Here is an 18,356-nt window from a genome sequence, read left to right on the forward strand (position 1 = left end):
TCTCTTCTTTTGGTTAACAGCTTCTTTTCTTCTCCCCCAGCCCTGCCCCCCCACCCCCTTCTCCTCTTCTCTATTGCAACCCAACCCTGACATTGACTCTGCACATGGCCGATGGCTGCTCCGTCATAGAGTTGGAGGGCGGGAGGGAGAGAGTCCACAATAGATTTCCGTGGATGGGTTTCACTCTCTGCAGCGCAGCTCTTTCATATGTGGCTGCAAGCATCGGCGTGCACCGTGGGCCGCGGCTGAATCCGTTGAGATCACTCGCGTATCGGGTTATCGGCCTGTGCCTGATGGAATGACACATGCGTCCACGCATGTTGTTCACCAGAATTGTGCCTGCCGGTAAAGGCAGATGAGCTGCGAGAAACAAGGGTTTTAATGTGTGTGTGGGGGGGATAATAATGTGGCCAGGAAAGAGTTAAAAGCCCCGGTTGTCTGAATTCACCGGAAAGTCCCACTAGTGACGTTACAGTCCAGCAATTAGGAGTAAATTAATTACAGAGTAGTGGATGGTAGCTAAAACCCTGAGGATAGTGCAGCACCTCCCCAGTAAACAACTCCAGACTGGTTAAGCACCAGATTTCCATAAGAGAAAAAAAGGAAATAATGTTGTAGCCTGGCCTACTTTCTTTTTTTGTATTGAAACAACCGGATTTACATGAACGTTTGACACTATTCCTCTAAGACAGTTAGGTAACAGAACACAGAGCATGTAATAAGTCACATTCACGTGTAATCTCAGGTCTTGATGTTTATTTTTTTAAGTGCACGTTCTCGGAAATAAAGAAGTGTTTTTGGGATTCATGCTGCGTGCAACAGTGTAGTGATCGCAAACAAACTGACAACCCACTGAAAGTTTGTCCCTTCAGAAGAGGAAGGGAAAAAAAGAAAAAAGTTAACTGGAAAAAAAAAAGAAAAAAGTTGACGCCCAGCGGCTCGAGGCTCCTCCTGCAAAAGGATTATAAAGCAAATGTCGGGGCTGGTGCAGGGCAGAGGGGGAGTTCTGCAGGGTCACACAAATACGCAGGAGCTGCACGTTAGAAACTCAAGCAGACCTGCGCAACTTTTCCAACAAGCACGGTGTGGCTTTTTTTTTGTTTTTTCTTTTTTTAAAGCTACTTTTGACTTAACCCTGGTCGCTGCAAAGATGACCACAGCCGTGGTGTCGCCTTTCTTCGACTTCGAAGTAATGAACAAGGTAGCTTCAAAACTTCTCTCTCTGCGTGTGTGTGTGTGTGGTTGTTTTCTGTTAGCATGTTAGCAGTAGCCGCGAGAGCTAGCCGCTGTGGAGGAATGATGGACCCTGAACGCCCCGCGGGCCCCGAGCCGTGACGCGTCCGTGTGTGGCGGCTTGTTTTGTTTTGATTTTGTTTTCTTCACTTTTTTTTACCCCGTCTAAAAGAGCGATCGTGTGGGCTACGTCATCTACGTTAAACGAAGAGGGTCTTTTAAACGTGGCCCGGAGTCCGCCGGTAACTTTGAGAAAAAAAAACAAAAACCGAACTGTTAGCATCCGTTGAGGCGTGCACGCGCCACGTCAGTTCGTTTTGCTGGTACGCGTTAACGGCGCAGTTTCAGACGTTACGTTTGAACTCATGCCTTCTTTCTGCTAGTGACGGCAGTTTTGCGCCACTTTTTTTTTTTTTTTTTAATGCTCCTCACAAAAGCAGCCACATGCTCGCTAATCATTGACCGACCATTGCTGCTTTATACAACTGCTTCTGTCATTAACCCTGTTAGTACTGGTTTTATAAAACGCTAAGGTCTCGGCGGTTAGTTAACGTTCCTGCACTGTTTTTCAGGTTTATTATAAAACAGCGCCTTTTTCGTGTCTTCCGTCACTTCACGGTTGTTTTTACTCCTATTGTATTCTGTTAGCTGGAATACTCTTGTGTAAATCAGTTGGTGAACATCTCCTCTTAGTTTGCAAGTGTTTTGAAAGGCAGCTCAGTTTCCCCTCCCTCGTAATTCATTCAGCAGGATGCCTTTGCCACCTTCATTATCTTTCAAATGATGCAGCCTCTTTGTGGCCACTAGCAGCCCTGTGGCCTCATGTGCTGCTGCTCCATTTACTAAACAGGCACACATTCCTAACCGGGGCAACTTGCCAAACCAGCTGCTGTTCTATAGGCCTGTATCCGCTTATGTTGTCAGAGCCAAAAAGAACACAGTCATGCAAGAGGAGCCTGCGGATCCCCCCCCCTCTCTGTCTCCGGCTGACCAGCTCCATTTAAAATTAGGACCACATTGACTGTCGGACTTGGTGAACATGTAGAATATTGATCCTAATCAGATGTGTTCTTTTTTTCTGTCTTGGCAGAACAACAAACTGCTCAGCTACAACAACAACATGGGCTCCCCCCATCCCATGTCTGTCCCTTGCACTGGCACTAATGTGCCCATCTCCAGCCCCGCCGGAGCCCTGCTGGACAGGAAGGCGGTGGGATCTCCCTCGGTGGGAGGCGTGTACCAGCGGCGGCACTCTGTCAGCAGCACAAAGTTCAGCCAGAACCAGTTTCTGAACAGCCTGAAGGCGGCGGACCACTCCTCACTCATCTCAGGGGTTGGCAATGCCAGCAACAACAAGGAGAACCGCCTGCGAGACCGCTCCTTCTCCGAGACGGGCGAGAGGCTCCTCAACAAGTGCCTGGGCCCTGCCAGTCCTACCGGCGGCAGCCAAGTGAACTCCAGCCGTTACAAGACGGAGCTTTGCAGGCCCTTCGAGGAGAACGGTTCCTGCAAGTATGGCGACAAGTGCCAGTTTGCTCACGGAATCCATGAACTACGCAGCCTGAGCCGCCACCCCAAATACAAAACGGAGCTGTGCCGCACCTTCCACACCATCGGTTTCTGCCCATACGGGCCTCGCTGCCATTTCATTCACAATGCTGAGGAGCGCCGTGGTCCTCCCCAGCAGAGCTCCCCTCTTAACTCCTCCAACAAGATGGACAGGCCTCGACTGCAGCACAGCTACAGCTTCGCAGGCTTCTCCAGCTCAGGTGGGCTGAGAGACAGCCCCACCTCGGTCACCCCTCCACCCATGTTCTTCCCCGATGAGGTCCCCGACTGGCCCAGCAGCAACCCCTTCACCTACTCCAGCCAGGAGCTGGCCAACCTGTTTGGGCCCAGCCTCGGTGCCGGTCCTCTAGGCACAGAGCTCAACACCCCTGCACCCCCCTCTCCAACAAGCACGCCTTACTATTTCAGACCTATGTTGGAGTCTCCTCGGATGTTCGAGGGTCCATCCAGCCCTCCCGACTCTCTGTCAGACCAAGAGGGCTACCAGAGCAGCTCTGGAGGCAGCCTGAGTGGCTCCGAGTCCCCCACGCTGGATACAACCCGCCGCCTTCCCATCTTCAGCCGCCTCTCCATCTCTGATGACTAGACTGCAAGCATCCACCAGTGACTTTAAGTTCGATGACGCAAAGAGAACACGGCACTCCCCTCTACCTCTATCCCTTTCCCTAAGCCCCCCCCCCCCCCCCCCCCCCACACACACACACACACCGTGTTAGCATTGTAAGGATGTCGTCAATTAAAAAAGGAACTGTCTCTCCACTCAAATGATCATATCATCTCTGTTAATCCACACAGCAAGTTTTAAAACGTTCCCTGCCATGTGTCATAGTGCCAAAAAAAAGGAGGAAATTGAACAGTGAAAATCACGAGAACAAGAATTGACTGTTTTGCCAGGTGCCACTTGTTTTTTCTTTCTTTCTTTATTTGTTCTTGAATGTGTAGCAGCACAAGTGGCCTTGGAAAGGGGAGTGCTTTGCACTAGCCCCCCCCCCCTCCCTGACGATACCACTTCCCCTGAGCTAGCTAGAGGGTGCTCACTAACGTAACTGTAGATCTACCGCAGCCGTTTTTACAGACTGAGTTAAGACAAAATGGAAAAAATAGACCCTGAAAAGATATGAATAGTTTTTTAAAAGAAAAAAAAGTGCCTGGGGTGGATTCTGCATGTGTTAAGGGTGAATGGACTACTGTTTTTGGTTTTCTTCTCATTTGCCCCCCCCCCCCCTGTCTCAGTTCTTCTCAAGCCCAGTCTTATGTAATAGTGGACTGGGTGAGTCTGCAGGAAGGACTTTGAACTGGAAGTTGGTTATGTTCCCTCCCCCACCTCCTGAGATTTCTCCTCCTGTTGCTGGTCACTGGCTTTTTTTTTTTTTTTTTTTTTTTTTTGGAAGTCTTTATCAAACTCATCATTAAACCTGTAAGACTTTGTCCCGCCTCTCAACCCTGCCTCCCCGCCTTCATCCTCGCTGATCTGGGGAATTCCAGCATTCCCATAGTGCAGTTGTACATCCTGCGACTTGACAAGATCGGATCTCCAAGCTATTTTACTTTTACTTCTCCCCCACTTTAGTACTTGCTCTCAGGAGCACTCTGTACTCATCCCCTCTTTTGCTTTCTTTATTTGATAATTATTTTTTATTAATGTTATTATTACGGTTATTATTGTTTGAAAAACTTTCCAGACAGAAGGTTTTGCTTGTCACTGCTTATTTAACTTATCAGAACATATTTATTGCTGATCATATGCATTTTTTTGTTAATTTTGTTTTGTATTTATCTGGATAATGAACAATAGAATATATTTTCTTTTATGTTAAATTATGATCTTCCATATTAATCTAAAGATTGTGAAGACGTTTTTGTCAGTTTTCCTTTTTTCACAGTTTAATATATTGTACTTCAATGACTTGTTCTGCAACTACACTTTGTCAAAAATGAAACTTAATTTAAAGCAAAAAAAAAAACTTTTGCGTTTTGATTATTTATTGTACTTTTTTTTCCTTACTCCCTCTTATTGGACTGCAATTCCATCTAAACTAGACTTGCTTGTATTCATTCCTGATGTGTTCCCCTTCACGTCTTACAATAATCTGACAGTAACAGTAGCTAACTGTTAGTACATTGATTCACCTCGTCTGTTTTTTCCCCTCTCGGATCAGAGTATTACTTCGCAGTACTTGGGTTGATGGTAGAAGTAAAGGGTTGCTGGGAGACTTCTCAGATCACTGGTTTAGGAGAGTCTCCAAGTTAAAAGACAGGTTATGTTGGAATGTCTTCCGTCAGTAATGTACTTACACCCAGTCTGTTATTACAAGCAATAGCTGTGACCAAATGGGTTGAGGAATTGTTTTTTAGTTTTTTTTTAGTTTCCTTCTTAAGTTGATTGGATGCTTGATGCACTTGCTTGGCCCCCTCTTGACCATTGGAAGTGCCTCTTTTGAACACATTCCAGGTAGCTAAGGCTTCTCTGCCTTTTTATATTTGATAAATGGAGGACAATTAAGTTTATTATTTTTTTAAGTCACTTGTTCTGTGTTGCCTTCATGTGTTTGGAAGAGGTGAACAGATTTTGACACAAAGAAAGTAAAACAGTTGAATGTATTTTTTCAGCCATGTTTTTTTCACTACAGTAATTTCTGTGAGTTTATATGAAAACCTGTTTCCCCCCTCTTTTGTAAGTATTGATTGCAGTTAAGTCAATAAACCCCGTATTTTTTGAAAACTTAAACTGTGTAATGAGTTGTGTATGAGTTGTGTTGAAATCTGGCTTGATGGTCTTTCAACTTAATGCAGTTATACATGCATGATGCTACAACATCTTTTAAATACTGAGGTTAAAACAATCTCCTAAAATTAGCGATTAAGATGACACTTCAAATGCTCGTTATATCCATTTCATCAGGTTATTTAATATTCCACATTTCATTGAATGTGGTCCTCTTGGGGGGAATTCAAGGAATTAAATTAAGGTTTTGCAAACTGTGAGGCACATCCCATGAATCCACTTAGAAATCAGAGAAAATGGACACTCATAACTCCAGAACCTGCCTTTGAATCACATTTTAAAAGTTTCCCTCAGTGTCAAAGTAACCCAGCGGTACATCCACAGGTAGAAACAGGAACTGCTAACATCTCATTTTAAATCATGCAAATTTGCATAAAATGCAATCTAATGTAAGCCTGTCTCCATGGCAACATAATACTTTAGTGTCCGCCTTTGAAAACCTGCTTTAAAAGCTACAGAATATGATTACAAATGTTCTATTTAAAGGTAAAAAATGGGAAATAGAACCAACAGCGCTTCTCTGTAAATAATGCAGAACCAAAGGGAGTTTCACCGCGGTGGAAGTTGATTGGTGAAATGCACAGAGGAGCAGTCGGGGGTATTGACCTGGGGATGATCAAACTCTGATTGAGCAGGTTTGGTTACGCAAGGACGAGACTCTCTGGGTTTCAGCAGAAATATTGATCAGGGGGCTGCAACCGTTAGGACACTTCCCAGAATAAAAAATAAAAAAAAGCGGGATTTGCTGAGGTTATCACCTGATCAGTGATCCTGAGGTTACGAGTAAACTGATCGATATGCATTTGAAGATATTTCCTGTAAGTATGGAACGAACAATTTAGTCATACGTGATTTTTATGTATTTTTACAAAATGCAGGTAAGAAACACTATTTCATCGTTTATGCACGCAGCGATGTTTGATTTTGGTAACAGCTTCCCCTCCACACACTCAACATCCACACTGCTTCTGCTTTCGCTCGCTCATCGGTCCATGTTTACGTTCTCTCAGATTGCAAAAAAGGAGCCGGAACAGGAACTCCCTTCCCTCCACACAATGGTGGGTGCTGACCTGTCACAGCTGACCCGTGGAGGCCTCGTTGTTGCTTTATTCCAGTGAAGCCGGGCCTGCTGGATCCCTGCCTTGTTCCTTCACTCCCTCCTCAAAGCCCCATCACTGAACAAGCCGCCTGCCTGCTGAGAGCCTGCTTTGACCCCCCTCTCTGCACACCATCAAATAAAACAGGGAAATAGCCTTCCAATCATTGCTTCTTTGATTCTCACGGTTTATTACTCACACCTTTGTATTGTTTCATTTTGTGTCATTGATTCTTTTGAAAGCAGAGAGAGCTAAAAATAAATAAAACACATAGACGCCAAACTGAAAACCAACGAGAATTCATGACATACTGCTCATAAAATCCCCATTTTAAAAGGCTTTTATCACCAAACTTGGCAGTAGAAGCCACAATGCAACTACAAACTAACTTTAAAAAAGGCCTTATTGCAATGGGTCATGTTTCTTCAGAGCAAAGAACATGTCTGGATGTTCTAGGACACTTTCAACAGCTCAAAGAACACACTCAACATTGTTTTTCGTCATTGCATCACCTTTATACTTTACGACTTTTACGAGAATTGCTTATAAACGTGATTTTGAAACGATGACATGCTGCAAAAGTCTGCTACACAGCATATCTGATGACTTCTATTTGGGGCCTCAGAGAGCACAGCTGTAAAACATGGTTACCGGTAAACACATATATCATATGCTTTCATATATTTTCATATGCTGAACAACTGCGGTTGGTTCTGTTATTGGAGTTTTGGAACAGTTTGTTCACAAGTTTAACAGAGAGTATAGACCATATAGACAAGCAAGAATATTTCCTTATTCTGTGAATTAACAATGCTTATGTTCATATTTGCACATAAAAATTGCAAGCCTATTTCATAGCAATGGGAATAAATTGACTACATACTGTGTTTTGCTAAGTTTTCCATATCTCAAACCCAACCAGGTGAGACTCTTGCTGCACCCTTTGAGAAGAACTTAAACTGCATGCTGTTTGAGGGAGATGAAAGAGGGCCGTTTCCTGTTTTTGTGGTGTGTGTGTGTGTGTGTGTGTGTGTGTGTATATAGAGGCACCTTGAGATGAAGTACCAGGAAGTGGGTTTCTCATCCTCCAGCATGTCTGATGGAGGCAGGGGAGGAGGGGGGTCGTCAGCTCTTTGATATGTGGCAAACTAAAAGAACAAAAAAACAAACAAACTTCCATTACTTCATCACATTTTACAACAGGTTGCTTTCCAATATGGAAACAGCCCGGTGACACAGATCCAAGTCTGCGGTTCATTCATTGCTTCCTGCACAACAGATCGAGCAGGTGTGTAGTTTTACTCGCGGTATCTCCATTCACCTTTAACCCGCACGGTTGAGCAAGAGAATGCGGCGGCATACACTTTGTAATTGTGCTATCAGAGACAGGTTTGCCACTCGGTCTGAGAGAGGTGAGCAAATAGTACTGGATGTGCTAACTGTGCTCTTTTCTCCCTTATCTGCACTCACAGCTGAGAGCGGCGTAGCTGCATCCATGTGTGCATGAGTCTGCATCGCAGCAGTGTGACAGGTGATGGTGGAAGGGAAATGAATCACCAGACAAGGGCTGAGGTCAAAACTGAGTGATGAGGTTAGGCTATTCAGAGGTTGCTTTGTCTGTAGAAAACAGAGAAGCCCGATTGACCTCCTTCAGGCCCACATACCAGAGCTGACAAACCTGCATTAGAAACAAGTCAAAATAAATGCACTTTTAATGCCATTGGAGGGATTAGATGTTCCTTTGGGCAGAAAACCAATGGTGATAGCTTATAGCTTATAGCTTATGCTTGGTGGTCAATCTTAAAACACAAAATTCATTTTGTAGAGTTAGATGAGAAGACTGATGCCACGCTATTGTTTGCTATCTCAAGTAGGAAGCTAAATCCAAAATCCACCGACCTACTTATGTATGTTTCCCCCTTATGTATGTAATATATTTAACATGGAAGAATCAATATTACAGAAAATCCGACTACAAAAGACAAAAAGTCTGTAGAATCTGTGAGCATGCTGAGTCATATCGAGTTAAGTCATGTTAAGCTGTGACAAGCCACCGCAATAATGATAAATGAAGTCCCATTTTGACATGTACCTTGATGAATTACAGCAACATGTGATCAATATGCAGGTATGGCTTCAGATCACCTTGCTGTTACGGGACGGACCTTTAAACCTGCCGCTGCCTCTAATGGGCCCATCTGACTCGTGTACAGCTCCATCATCTCTGTGGTTGACGTGTCTGTGGCTTCACAGGTGGGATTGTGGAACATTTTGAAATTTTTAACTTAATTATGGGGAAACAACTGTGCCTTCAAAAAAGAATAGAATTAAATACACACACCTACACACACACACGTTTCGGGTTAATCACACATTTCCGATAATATCTCATGATTATGGAGGTTTTAGCAGTAATCAAACAGTCAAAATGTCATTGTAGTAATCAATCTAATCTCAGTATGTGTAACACTTAAGTTTTTGGTCATGCAGATTTCTCTGCTGTGGTGGGCGTCATCTTTCTAGGTCTTTGGCCATATGTGTCACAGTGAGACTGATTGCAGATCAACAAAGACAACAGTCCCAACCACTCCCTGATCCTGTGGGTTTAACCCAGGCACTCTGCGGCCCTATTATGTAGGCCACTGAGGCCACGACACACTGCTTACCGAGTAATGACCATTAGTCCAGTCGGGATCCAGTGTCACATGTGCTTTTCTTCCCCCAGGCTAAGTGGCAACCCTTGACCTTTAAAAGAAAGGAAGAAAAAACACATATGCGTTGAGCAGAGGAGCAGAGAGGTGAGGTTGCAGCTTCAGAGGAGAGCGCCGGTGATGGCCGTCTGACAGGTTGTGGAAACACACCCTTCCACTCCTTAGTGTGACAGGAAAACAAACACAGAGCCACTAAACTCGCACTGAGCCCCACGCTAATGGACAAGCTGACTTTTTTTCCTAACGAGATTCGCCGGCCCGGTAGAAACAGGAGACGGGGACCCGGCCAATCCCCAAAACCCGACACTGTTGTGCTTTGGGTTTCTGGTCCACTGGGCCGAGTGAGTCTCTCCCTCAGCTCTCCTGAGTACTGAACCACTTAACTCTTCCAGTCTCATGACTCCCAACATCGGGGCCCGGAGGGAGGAAAGCGGGCTCCGTTGGCAGAGCAACACCTGCTGTGCTTTTTTAGCTGTCCCTGCTCTAATTAAGACCTTACAGAATAATCCCAGTTTATAAACTTTACTTTTTGTATACTACCATTGTACAACAAGAGAGAGACTACACAGCTTGCCAACTCCTCACTAATGTCTTATGTGTGTGAAGCTCGATAGTAAACGGGGTGAGCATTAAGCCACTGAACCGTGCTAATAAAGCTAAAAACAGCATTTCCTCCCACATGATTCTGCACCATCTGCTTCCTCTACAGGAAAACAAACTCTTTCTCACTTCTTAAACGCAATTTTCAGTTGCTCACAGTTTCAATACTGATTTATATGACCTCAGCATGTGCGCACACACACACACACACACACACACACACACACACCCACGCACACACACACACACAGAAATATACAGAAATAACCTGCCTACAGATATTCACTGAACCATGATAGACCTGTATAGTTTCGGCCTTTTAGAGGTATAAGCAGACAGAAGATGAGATCAGTGACAGCTTCACAGGAAGTCCTTGCTTCAGCTTGTGCCGAGGTAAAGTCTGCCTTAGCACAGATGATCATATCTTGTATTGCCGATCTGACACTCACCACAGTCACATGATGAAAAGCAAAATGACAAAATGATGATAAAGTGCAAATTGCCTCAAGGCCACAAAAAAGGGTGACACTGGGTGCTTGAAAGGCAGCCAGCCAGACAGGCCGAGGATCACTGGACTAAAGTCACTCTGCTGCTAACACAACCATGGCTGTATCATTTTTTTTGTTTGAGTTGTAAACAAGGCCGAGATATCTGGCCTTGGGAGGTTAGGGAATAGTTAAGTGAACTCTGTATCTCCGTCTCTCTTTCTGTGTGTGTGTGTGTGTGTGTGTGTGTGTGTGTGTGTGTGTGTGCCTATTTCACAATGATCTGCTGGCTGAGGCTCAGAGAGACGAAGATAAGAACTGACTGTGAGAAACCGCAGATCTCACACCCACTCGCTAAGAAAAAGCACAGCGAAAACACACGAGCGTACGTCTGTCGGAACACAGCAGTCCTCACGAGGAGGCACATTAAACAGTTGTTATTGGGTTCCCCCGGGGACGTACGTGGGGCTCCTCACGATTGAGGAATTTTGCTGTGAAAACTCAACGGAGGTTATTTGGATTTGCCTGACAGAGATTTCTCAAAAGGAAGTCTTCCATGCAGACGAGGCCTGGCCTGAAACCTGTCTTACGCTCGCTGCCGGGCCTCACCTGCGAACCTGCTGCAACATGCGCTCGCAGGGGAAAAAAAGGATTAGAGCGTAACTTTACACAAAGGCCGTCAGCAATAGTGCTGTCAGGATATTAGTACAATCACAAACCCCAGTGTGCCTACAGTGTGCTGTAGGCACTGAGACGTTTTGTAAACTTCATCAGAGGGGGACAGACAGTTGACTCAAATGAAGATATTAGACCTGGAATGTGACTTACAGTTGTAAGTTGAGACTTTCTTCCCATACATATTTATATTAAAATCCATACTGTATAAAGTATATAACCTATAGTGCATTCATATATACATGTATATATATATATGTGTATATATATGAATGTATATTTTATTGGTTTCTCATGTTTATATAGCTTAGCTTATTCATATATACCCTTACTATTTATTGTATATATTATATACTCTACAAAATGTAAGTCAGAGTCAAGATGTTTTTAATGTTATATGCAGTTAAAAATAACATTTGAATAAACTCCCAGAACAATTCAAAACAAACAAGGCAGCATCAGGCTTATTATTAGGCCGATGCACCCGAAGGATTTTGTGTTCACTATGTGTAAAAAGATTCAAACATCATATTTTACGAGTCTGCATTTACACCTGACAGGCTTGCAATTGAAATGTAATTTGCTTATGAAGACTTGACTTGAGCGTGCCCTCAAGGATTAGAGAGTAGATTTTAAATAGCTTTTGACAAGGTTTGAGACTTCGACTCGCCCCAAAAGACTTATAAACATAGCTCCGGGCCTGCATCTATCCAAGAAACCACCTACACAATAGCTCTTTGCTGGGAAATAATACATTTGTCCGAAGAGGAAAACTCATCTGGGTTTTCCACTTTGCAAATCAGGCATCATTGTTATCGGAGGAATAACAGGGGAACATGATGTGTGAGAGCAGGCTGAGGCCCAGAGGAAGGCTGCAGCACAATGCGAAGCAAAGGGAGGTTCCTATAAATCACAGCCCTAACTGATTCCCCACCTGTATCCGCTGTCTTCCCAGAAACACAGTCATACTAGCAGCTGCCCTGCTCTGGAAAACCATCACGGCCACGACGCTCAGACACAAGATCGCGAGTCGTGGATATCAAACGCCAGCGACGTGTAGGACAAGCTACCCCCTTTAAGGCAGAAATTGTTGTTTTGGCGTCGGGTTTTTGGATGACGTTTCTCCGGTGGTGCACACACACACACAGCTGTACAAATTCATGATTTGCACACACGCGATCAAACAACGCGGCCATTAATTTGATTAGAGCGCTCTCAACAATTTCCAGTTTTCAGTCTTAAAAGGGCATTGTGGTCTCAGCCAAACCAAAAGCCTGAAATAAATTTGCGTCACCCGTACACCATCATGATATTAACACTGAGAGAGCGAGAGAGAGAGAGCGAGAGAGAGAGAGAGAGAGAGAGCCGTACAGATTTATAGTATTTCCCATTTCCCAATAAAAGGCTGTCAGTGTTTCTGGAGGTGACACATCAAGTGTGTGTGTGTGTGTGTGTGTGTACAAGTACGCCACATATGTAAACACATCCGAATGTGTATGAGCATACAAACACATACGAATGTGTATGAGCATGTGTGCCAGGAGAGGGGGGTTGTTTACTTGGGCAGCCTCTCAGAGAGTGTCTCCTGGCCGGCTCCCACTTCCTGCCCCCGGCCTGGAGCAGCAGCCTGTCTAGTCAGCCACCTCGGGCTGACAGGGAGACCACATGCTAAAAGACTTATTGGCCTACTTTAGAAGACCTATGGGAGGGAAGGGGACTATAGGCCTGCTCTGGGTGGGGCTGGAACTGTTTAGAAGGGAGATTGGGGGGTCTATGGGGTGTCTGATTTTTTTTAATAAAGCACTCCCTCCCCTCTCTCCCTGCTTTTCCTCTGAGTGCTTACAGCTGCAGGGATGGAGAAGAAGGGGGGGGGGGCATAGCGGAACAGAGCGAACAGGCTCTGCATAGAGAGGGCCCTTCATGAAGTCACATCTGGACCTTTCCCAGAGAACTCAATGGAGCGGAGAGGCTAATGAAAGTCTTAAGTTATGTAATTGAGCTCTTCCATGTGCACCAGACGGTAATGTTGGCTTGATCCGCGGCACAGGATGTTAGCGAAATCCTATGGACATTTATGTTCCTCGCAAAAAGGCCAGATGAACTCAGCCGGGCTCGCGTTGCTACCGTCACGTCTGTAGCAGCTCGCTAAACCCCGAATCTGGATCCAGTGGAGCTCCAGGCCCATACATGGAGTCACTGCAGTGAGAGACTTGGCCTGTGAGGCATAACAAACAGGGTTTGGCATTTACTGCTACTAACAGGCCTACTTAGGTTGATTGGCCGATGTTGTTTTGCTGCAGTTAGGCTTCCACTGACCGGCAGCAGTGGAAAAGTACAAGAGAATTATGAACATAAAGTACAGCGCATGATTAAATGTGGTGTACAATGATTCTTTTGGAAACTTGTTCAAAGTGTAAACGACTGTAATGTGATTTCGAGCCTCACAGTTTATGACAAACATATGTCTGCTGGTGTATTGTTATGCTTAGCAGTGACTTGAGCAGGGAGGCTGTAAAATAAGCTGCCTGGCTGGTTATGAGTGGGAGAGGGAAAGAAAAGCCTGCACTGTAGGATAACATGGTGAGAGGTGGAGTGAAGAATGGTAGAGAACACACAATATACAGTATGTGTGTGGATGTAAACAAGCCTGTAGTCGTGTGTGTGTGTGTGTGTGTGTGCATCTGTACGTAATGTAACAACTGTCGGTTGTAACCACAGATTGAATAAGGTCTCCGATGTCCGCTCTCGCTTTGATTTACCTTCCACGGCCGAGGGGAGAAGAAAGAGAAGAAGCGGCAGCAGAGGAGACGCTCCTGAAATGAACACCTTGGTAAAACCTGCCGCTGTATAAAGTGTCAGCGTCGGGGCCTCTCCGTGGCGCCGTGCCAAGCCCCGAGCCACCACCACCTCCACCGCCACACCACCACACCGCCGTGCCTTCCATTAATAACGGAGAGGAATAACAGCGACGGAGGGGAAGATAGGCCGGAGCAATGATACATTACCTGCCAATTAGGCAAAAGGGCGGAGGCAATGAGGGGAAATGCGGACCATATGGGAGGCTATGTGAGAGGCCACCTGACCCAAGGGGCCTACAACTCTCACATCAACACTCCTTGCTGGACTGGAGCTGTTTGATGTCTTACATAATGCTCTGAATACCACCCTCTCCTCCGTCTCGCTCCATCCAGTCTTTCCAACATCCCACCCTCCTCCCCCTCCTCCACTCTTGCCCTCTGCTTTCCACTCTGACACCACAACCACAAAGACAGGGCCCTAGCCAAGGCAAACACAAGCCAGAATCAAATCAATTTGGAGAAGTTATGGCGGAGGACTATTACAGCTTTACACGGCACTGACAATTCCCCTCATGAGTGTGAGAAGAATGAAGTCCATTCCGTCTGTAGCTGAAGTGATCGGGATGCACAAGAGACGTGAGAGCGGCTGCCAGCTCTGACAAAGTCCTTCTTCATGCATCCTTTATATAACATGCATAAGCAGCCCTGATGATTATCCCTTGGACGGCGCTCAGTGGAATCAGGCATAGCTTGACATAAATGTCTTGCACTGAATCATTACAGGGCTTTTCCTTGTATATTCCAATGCTTGGAAGGGGGAATTTACCAAACACTTCCTTTTGATGAAGGAGCTCGAGCTTAAAAGCTTTAGGGAATAGTTTGTGATGGGAAGTATGCTTACTTGCTTTCTTTCTGAGAGTTACATTAGCAGATCACTTTAATGTGTGTTTGTTTCATATAAGGCTACAGCCAGCAGCTGGTCAGCTTAGTTCAGCATAAACACTAGGAACAGGCGGTTAGCTTCGCTTAAAGACTGGGAACAGGAGTGAACCACTAACCTGGCTCTGTTTAAGATGCACCTCTAAAGCCCCCCCAATCAAGACTCCTGGCATAACCTCCCGGTAAGCTAACCAGATTGATAGCTGGTGTGTAGATACAACGGTGCCACTGGTTTTCTCATCCAACTCTCAGCAGGAAAGCGAATGAGCGTATTCCCCAAAATGCCAAATAATTTCTTTAATCTGTATACACATAAACACACAATGTGCAACTGGCTCTCCTGCTGACTCAGTCTGGCTAGTGTATAAGAAAGGCCCCTGGCCAGGTCTAGTCAGAACCAGAAGGGCCAGCAGTGGCTCTGTGGAAACACTGACTCACCAGCCGGGGGACTTAACTCTACCTCCTCACAGCTGGCTCACGGGGAAAAAAGAATTTTATTTCTAAAACACCTTTATTGTTACAACACAAAACATAACAGAGCTAAAATAAACGTGCGAGAAAACCAGTCCAGAGGAATAAATCTCACACCTTGCACAAACAAGCCCCAGAAAGTAAAAAAAAAAAAAAAAAAAATCACACAGTGCTACAGCTCATAATCCACCACATATAAAAGAACGAGAGAGAGAGACAGAAAGCTGTATCATTAACATGGCTGGACCCCTGGGAGACTGTTGGCCCATCATAAGCCTCTTATTAGACGACGCTCCTCCGAGAACTTGTGGTCTAATCTTGTAAAACTTTGAACACCCGCTCTCTGCGTGCTCTACCACCAGCTTATTAGTTACAGTTCTGTTTCTGGTGCTCCCGTGTAGTAAATGGGCTTGTTTTACTTCAGGCTCACTTGCAAGAAACTGCCGCTTTGACCGTGCCCCATCTGAATTATGGTGGAAAAGCAAAGGGGCGGAGAGGTGTTGAGGTGTCGCAAGAGTGACACAGGTTTTTTTTCACACTGTTCTGTGCTGTTGCTGAAAGCTCAGTCTTTCATCAGCCCAACCTCGCTCAAACCTTAAGTGATATGCACAGGTCTCAGGCATATATGTCACTGCATGTAGACATCGAGTTTGACACATCGCAGTTCACACATTTTGTGTGTAAAATCTGTTGTTTCATGGAATTTGTCTATCCGCGTTTCAGGTTGGAGGTCTCCGTCTTAAAAGCCTGCAGCGTTTCATTTTAACCAGCTCATTTTAGACTAAACCAGAGAAAACAAATGTATCACAAAGCATTATCCTACTTCCATCACTTCTTTTTCTGCCAAAAACTAGGGAAACAGGAAACAGCTGTGACAAATGAAGTCATGTAGAAGATGTAGCAAAGAGCCTCTGCAGCAAACAAACTATTTGAAAGTGCTGACGTTAGCATCCAAAAGTGAACAAAGGCAAAGAAGCACAGAAGGCAATATGACTGTGTTGCCCTCTAGTCATGTGATATTTTACAACTTGTAGTGGGCGCTGGAGTAGCATGAAGGGGCCCTTTTGTCTCAAGTATGACTTCATGGCGTATTCATCGCTGTGAAGTTCAACTATCATCAAATGTATTCGACAAGGTTTACATTTCTTTTTAACCTCGTGTGAGTTTTGGAAATGGCTTTAGACGATTTGAGAAATATGCTTATTGTTTTTCTTTCAAAGAGTTTGAGGATAAATATCACAATTCTGTGCATCAAGTATGGAGCTGCAGGGCAATTAGCCTAGCTTAGCAGGAAACAGCTAGCATGGGTCTCACCAAAGTGCGTGCATACTCCCACATGTGCATTTACGCTGCAGTCAGTACAGACTACATGATGTAAAAGGACATGCGAAAAGCAAGAATGGCGTCCTTATTGGAAGCTAAATGACTTACAACCCAGACCAGGCTTGATTTTAGACCACACTCCGGTTCAAACAGTTAATCATTAAACCCTATACCTCCTCCACTGCCTGTGTTCTCTCTCCAGCCCAGGATTTGGTGTGAATCTGAGCTCCAGCACCTGTGTCCAGGGCTGCAGAGACCTCTTGGTCTCCAGGCCAAGTTCCATGTCCGCTCTGATTATAGCACCAGAACAATGCAAGCCATTGTGGCACAGAGAGCGTGGGTCTCTGCAGTTTTCTCCATCATCTCTCTCTCTCTCTCTCTCTCTCTCTCTAAAGTCGTGTAAGGGACTACAGAGATGAGTGAACCACATAAAGGTAAAAATGTTTTAGTGAGCATGAAATATGGTTGACTGGGTCTAGTGCTCAGGCAGCCTGCCAAGACTTGAAGCAGGCAGTTGAAATCCATCACACACACACACACACACACACACACACACACACACACACACACACACACACACACACACACACACACACACACACACACACACACACACACACACACACACACACACACACACACACACACACACACACACACACACACACACACAGACCCCCTGCAGGAGACCTCAGGCCACAGGGGATGAACAGTCTGACATGCCACACAGCCAGGCCCTCTGCAATTAGACAGTCACTTTATCACACCGCTAACTTCTTTTTCCATCTCTCTCCCTCTCTCACACACACCCAAACAAACACACAAAAGGTGTAATCAATTACAAACACAGTGCCAAACTCAAAACTGCTATTATCTGTCATTAGGGACACACAGAAACACATTTCGCAGGCCCACATACTCCGAACACAGTCAGCAAGTTCCAGAAAAGTGCAGTAATACAGACGAGCCTTGCAAAGAGATTTATAATAGTTATAAATAGAGACATGATATGTTATACCTGTCCCTCTTGGGGGGAAAGACTGGGAGGATCAGTGGTAACCTTTGTGAACCATGACCTTTAACCCTTTACCCTGGGGGTTCAAGAGACATGCTGAGAGTCAATGATGTCCAGAGGGGTACACAGGAGTATTAGCTTTTATACGGTCCGTGCTCATGTTCACCCTTCACCCCTTCCACTTCCTGGAAACATCTTGAGTTTGTGCATGTGTCGGATTTAAGACATGCTTACAGATTGTGTATGACCGTCCCATGTGGCGTGACCGTACAGTTTGAAGTGTGAGCAACACCATCGACAATAGTCTGAGACGTGTCGAATCAAGTCAGTGAATGCGTCTTTTCTTTGGTCATAAACATTCAGTCGCACCTTAGCAATTAAATTGATTCAATTGAGTTTTGTCAACATTTTGTTAATCTTAGCCTACAAGAATAAACATGCACACCGGTTGCATCAGGCATTCTGGTTGATCTGATTTGCTTTTGTGAATAGTTCCACATTTTAGGAAATGTGCTTTGTTGTCTTGCTGAGACTTGAGAAGGTCGGTGAGGTTATGGCTATTCGACAAAAGACACAAAATGTATGAGTTTTAGGAAAGATTCTTCATTATAAAATCTCACATAATAAAGTATAACTGGAGTTTGTGCAGTTCCAT

The 18,356-nt window shown here is 45.0% G+C and overlaps 2 protein-coding genes across 3 annotated transcripts in view; one reads left to right on the forward strand and one right to left on the reverse strand.

Moving 5' to 3' along the window:
• The window catches only part of plekhh1 (pleckstrin homology domain containing, family H (with MyTH4 domain) member 1), a 95,281-nt gene extending 85,911 nt beyond the window's left edge, over positions 1 to 9,370 (reverse strand). Inside the window, exons 1-2 of one of the 2 annotated variants that reach the window (XM_084013927.1) lie at positions 9,351 to 9,370; positions 7,735 to 7,832 (exon numbers count right to left, since the gene is read on the reverse strand). The gene's annotated coding sequence lies outside the window, so the exon portion shown is untranslated. Of the gene's footprint in view, positions 1 to 7,734; positions 7,833 to 8,776; positions 8,925 to 9,350 lie in introns of those variants that run through there. The other variant, XM_084013926.1, reaches the window with a different exon arrangement.
• Positions 1,004 to 5,530, forward strand: zfp36l1a (zinc finger protein 36, C3H type-like 1a). Its single transcript, XM_084013762.1, has 2 exons — positions 1,004 to 1,201; positions 2,324 to 5,530. Exons 1-2 carry the CDS (start codon positions 1,151 to 1,153, stop codon positions 3,386 to 3,388), a joined length of 1,116 nt encoding a protein of 371 aa, XP_083869888.1. The 5' UTR covers positions 1,004 to 1,150; the 3' UTR covers positions 3,389 to 5,530.
• Positions 9,371 to 18,356: the final 8,986 nt, after the last annotated feature.

The sequence above is a fragment of the Eutrigla gurnardus genome (assembly GCF_963514095.1).
Source record: "Eutrigla gurnardus genome assembly, chromosome: 7".
NCBI lineage: Eukaryota > Metazoa > Chordata > Actinopteri > Perciformes > Triglidae > Eutrigla > Eutrigla gurnardus.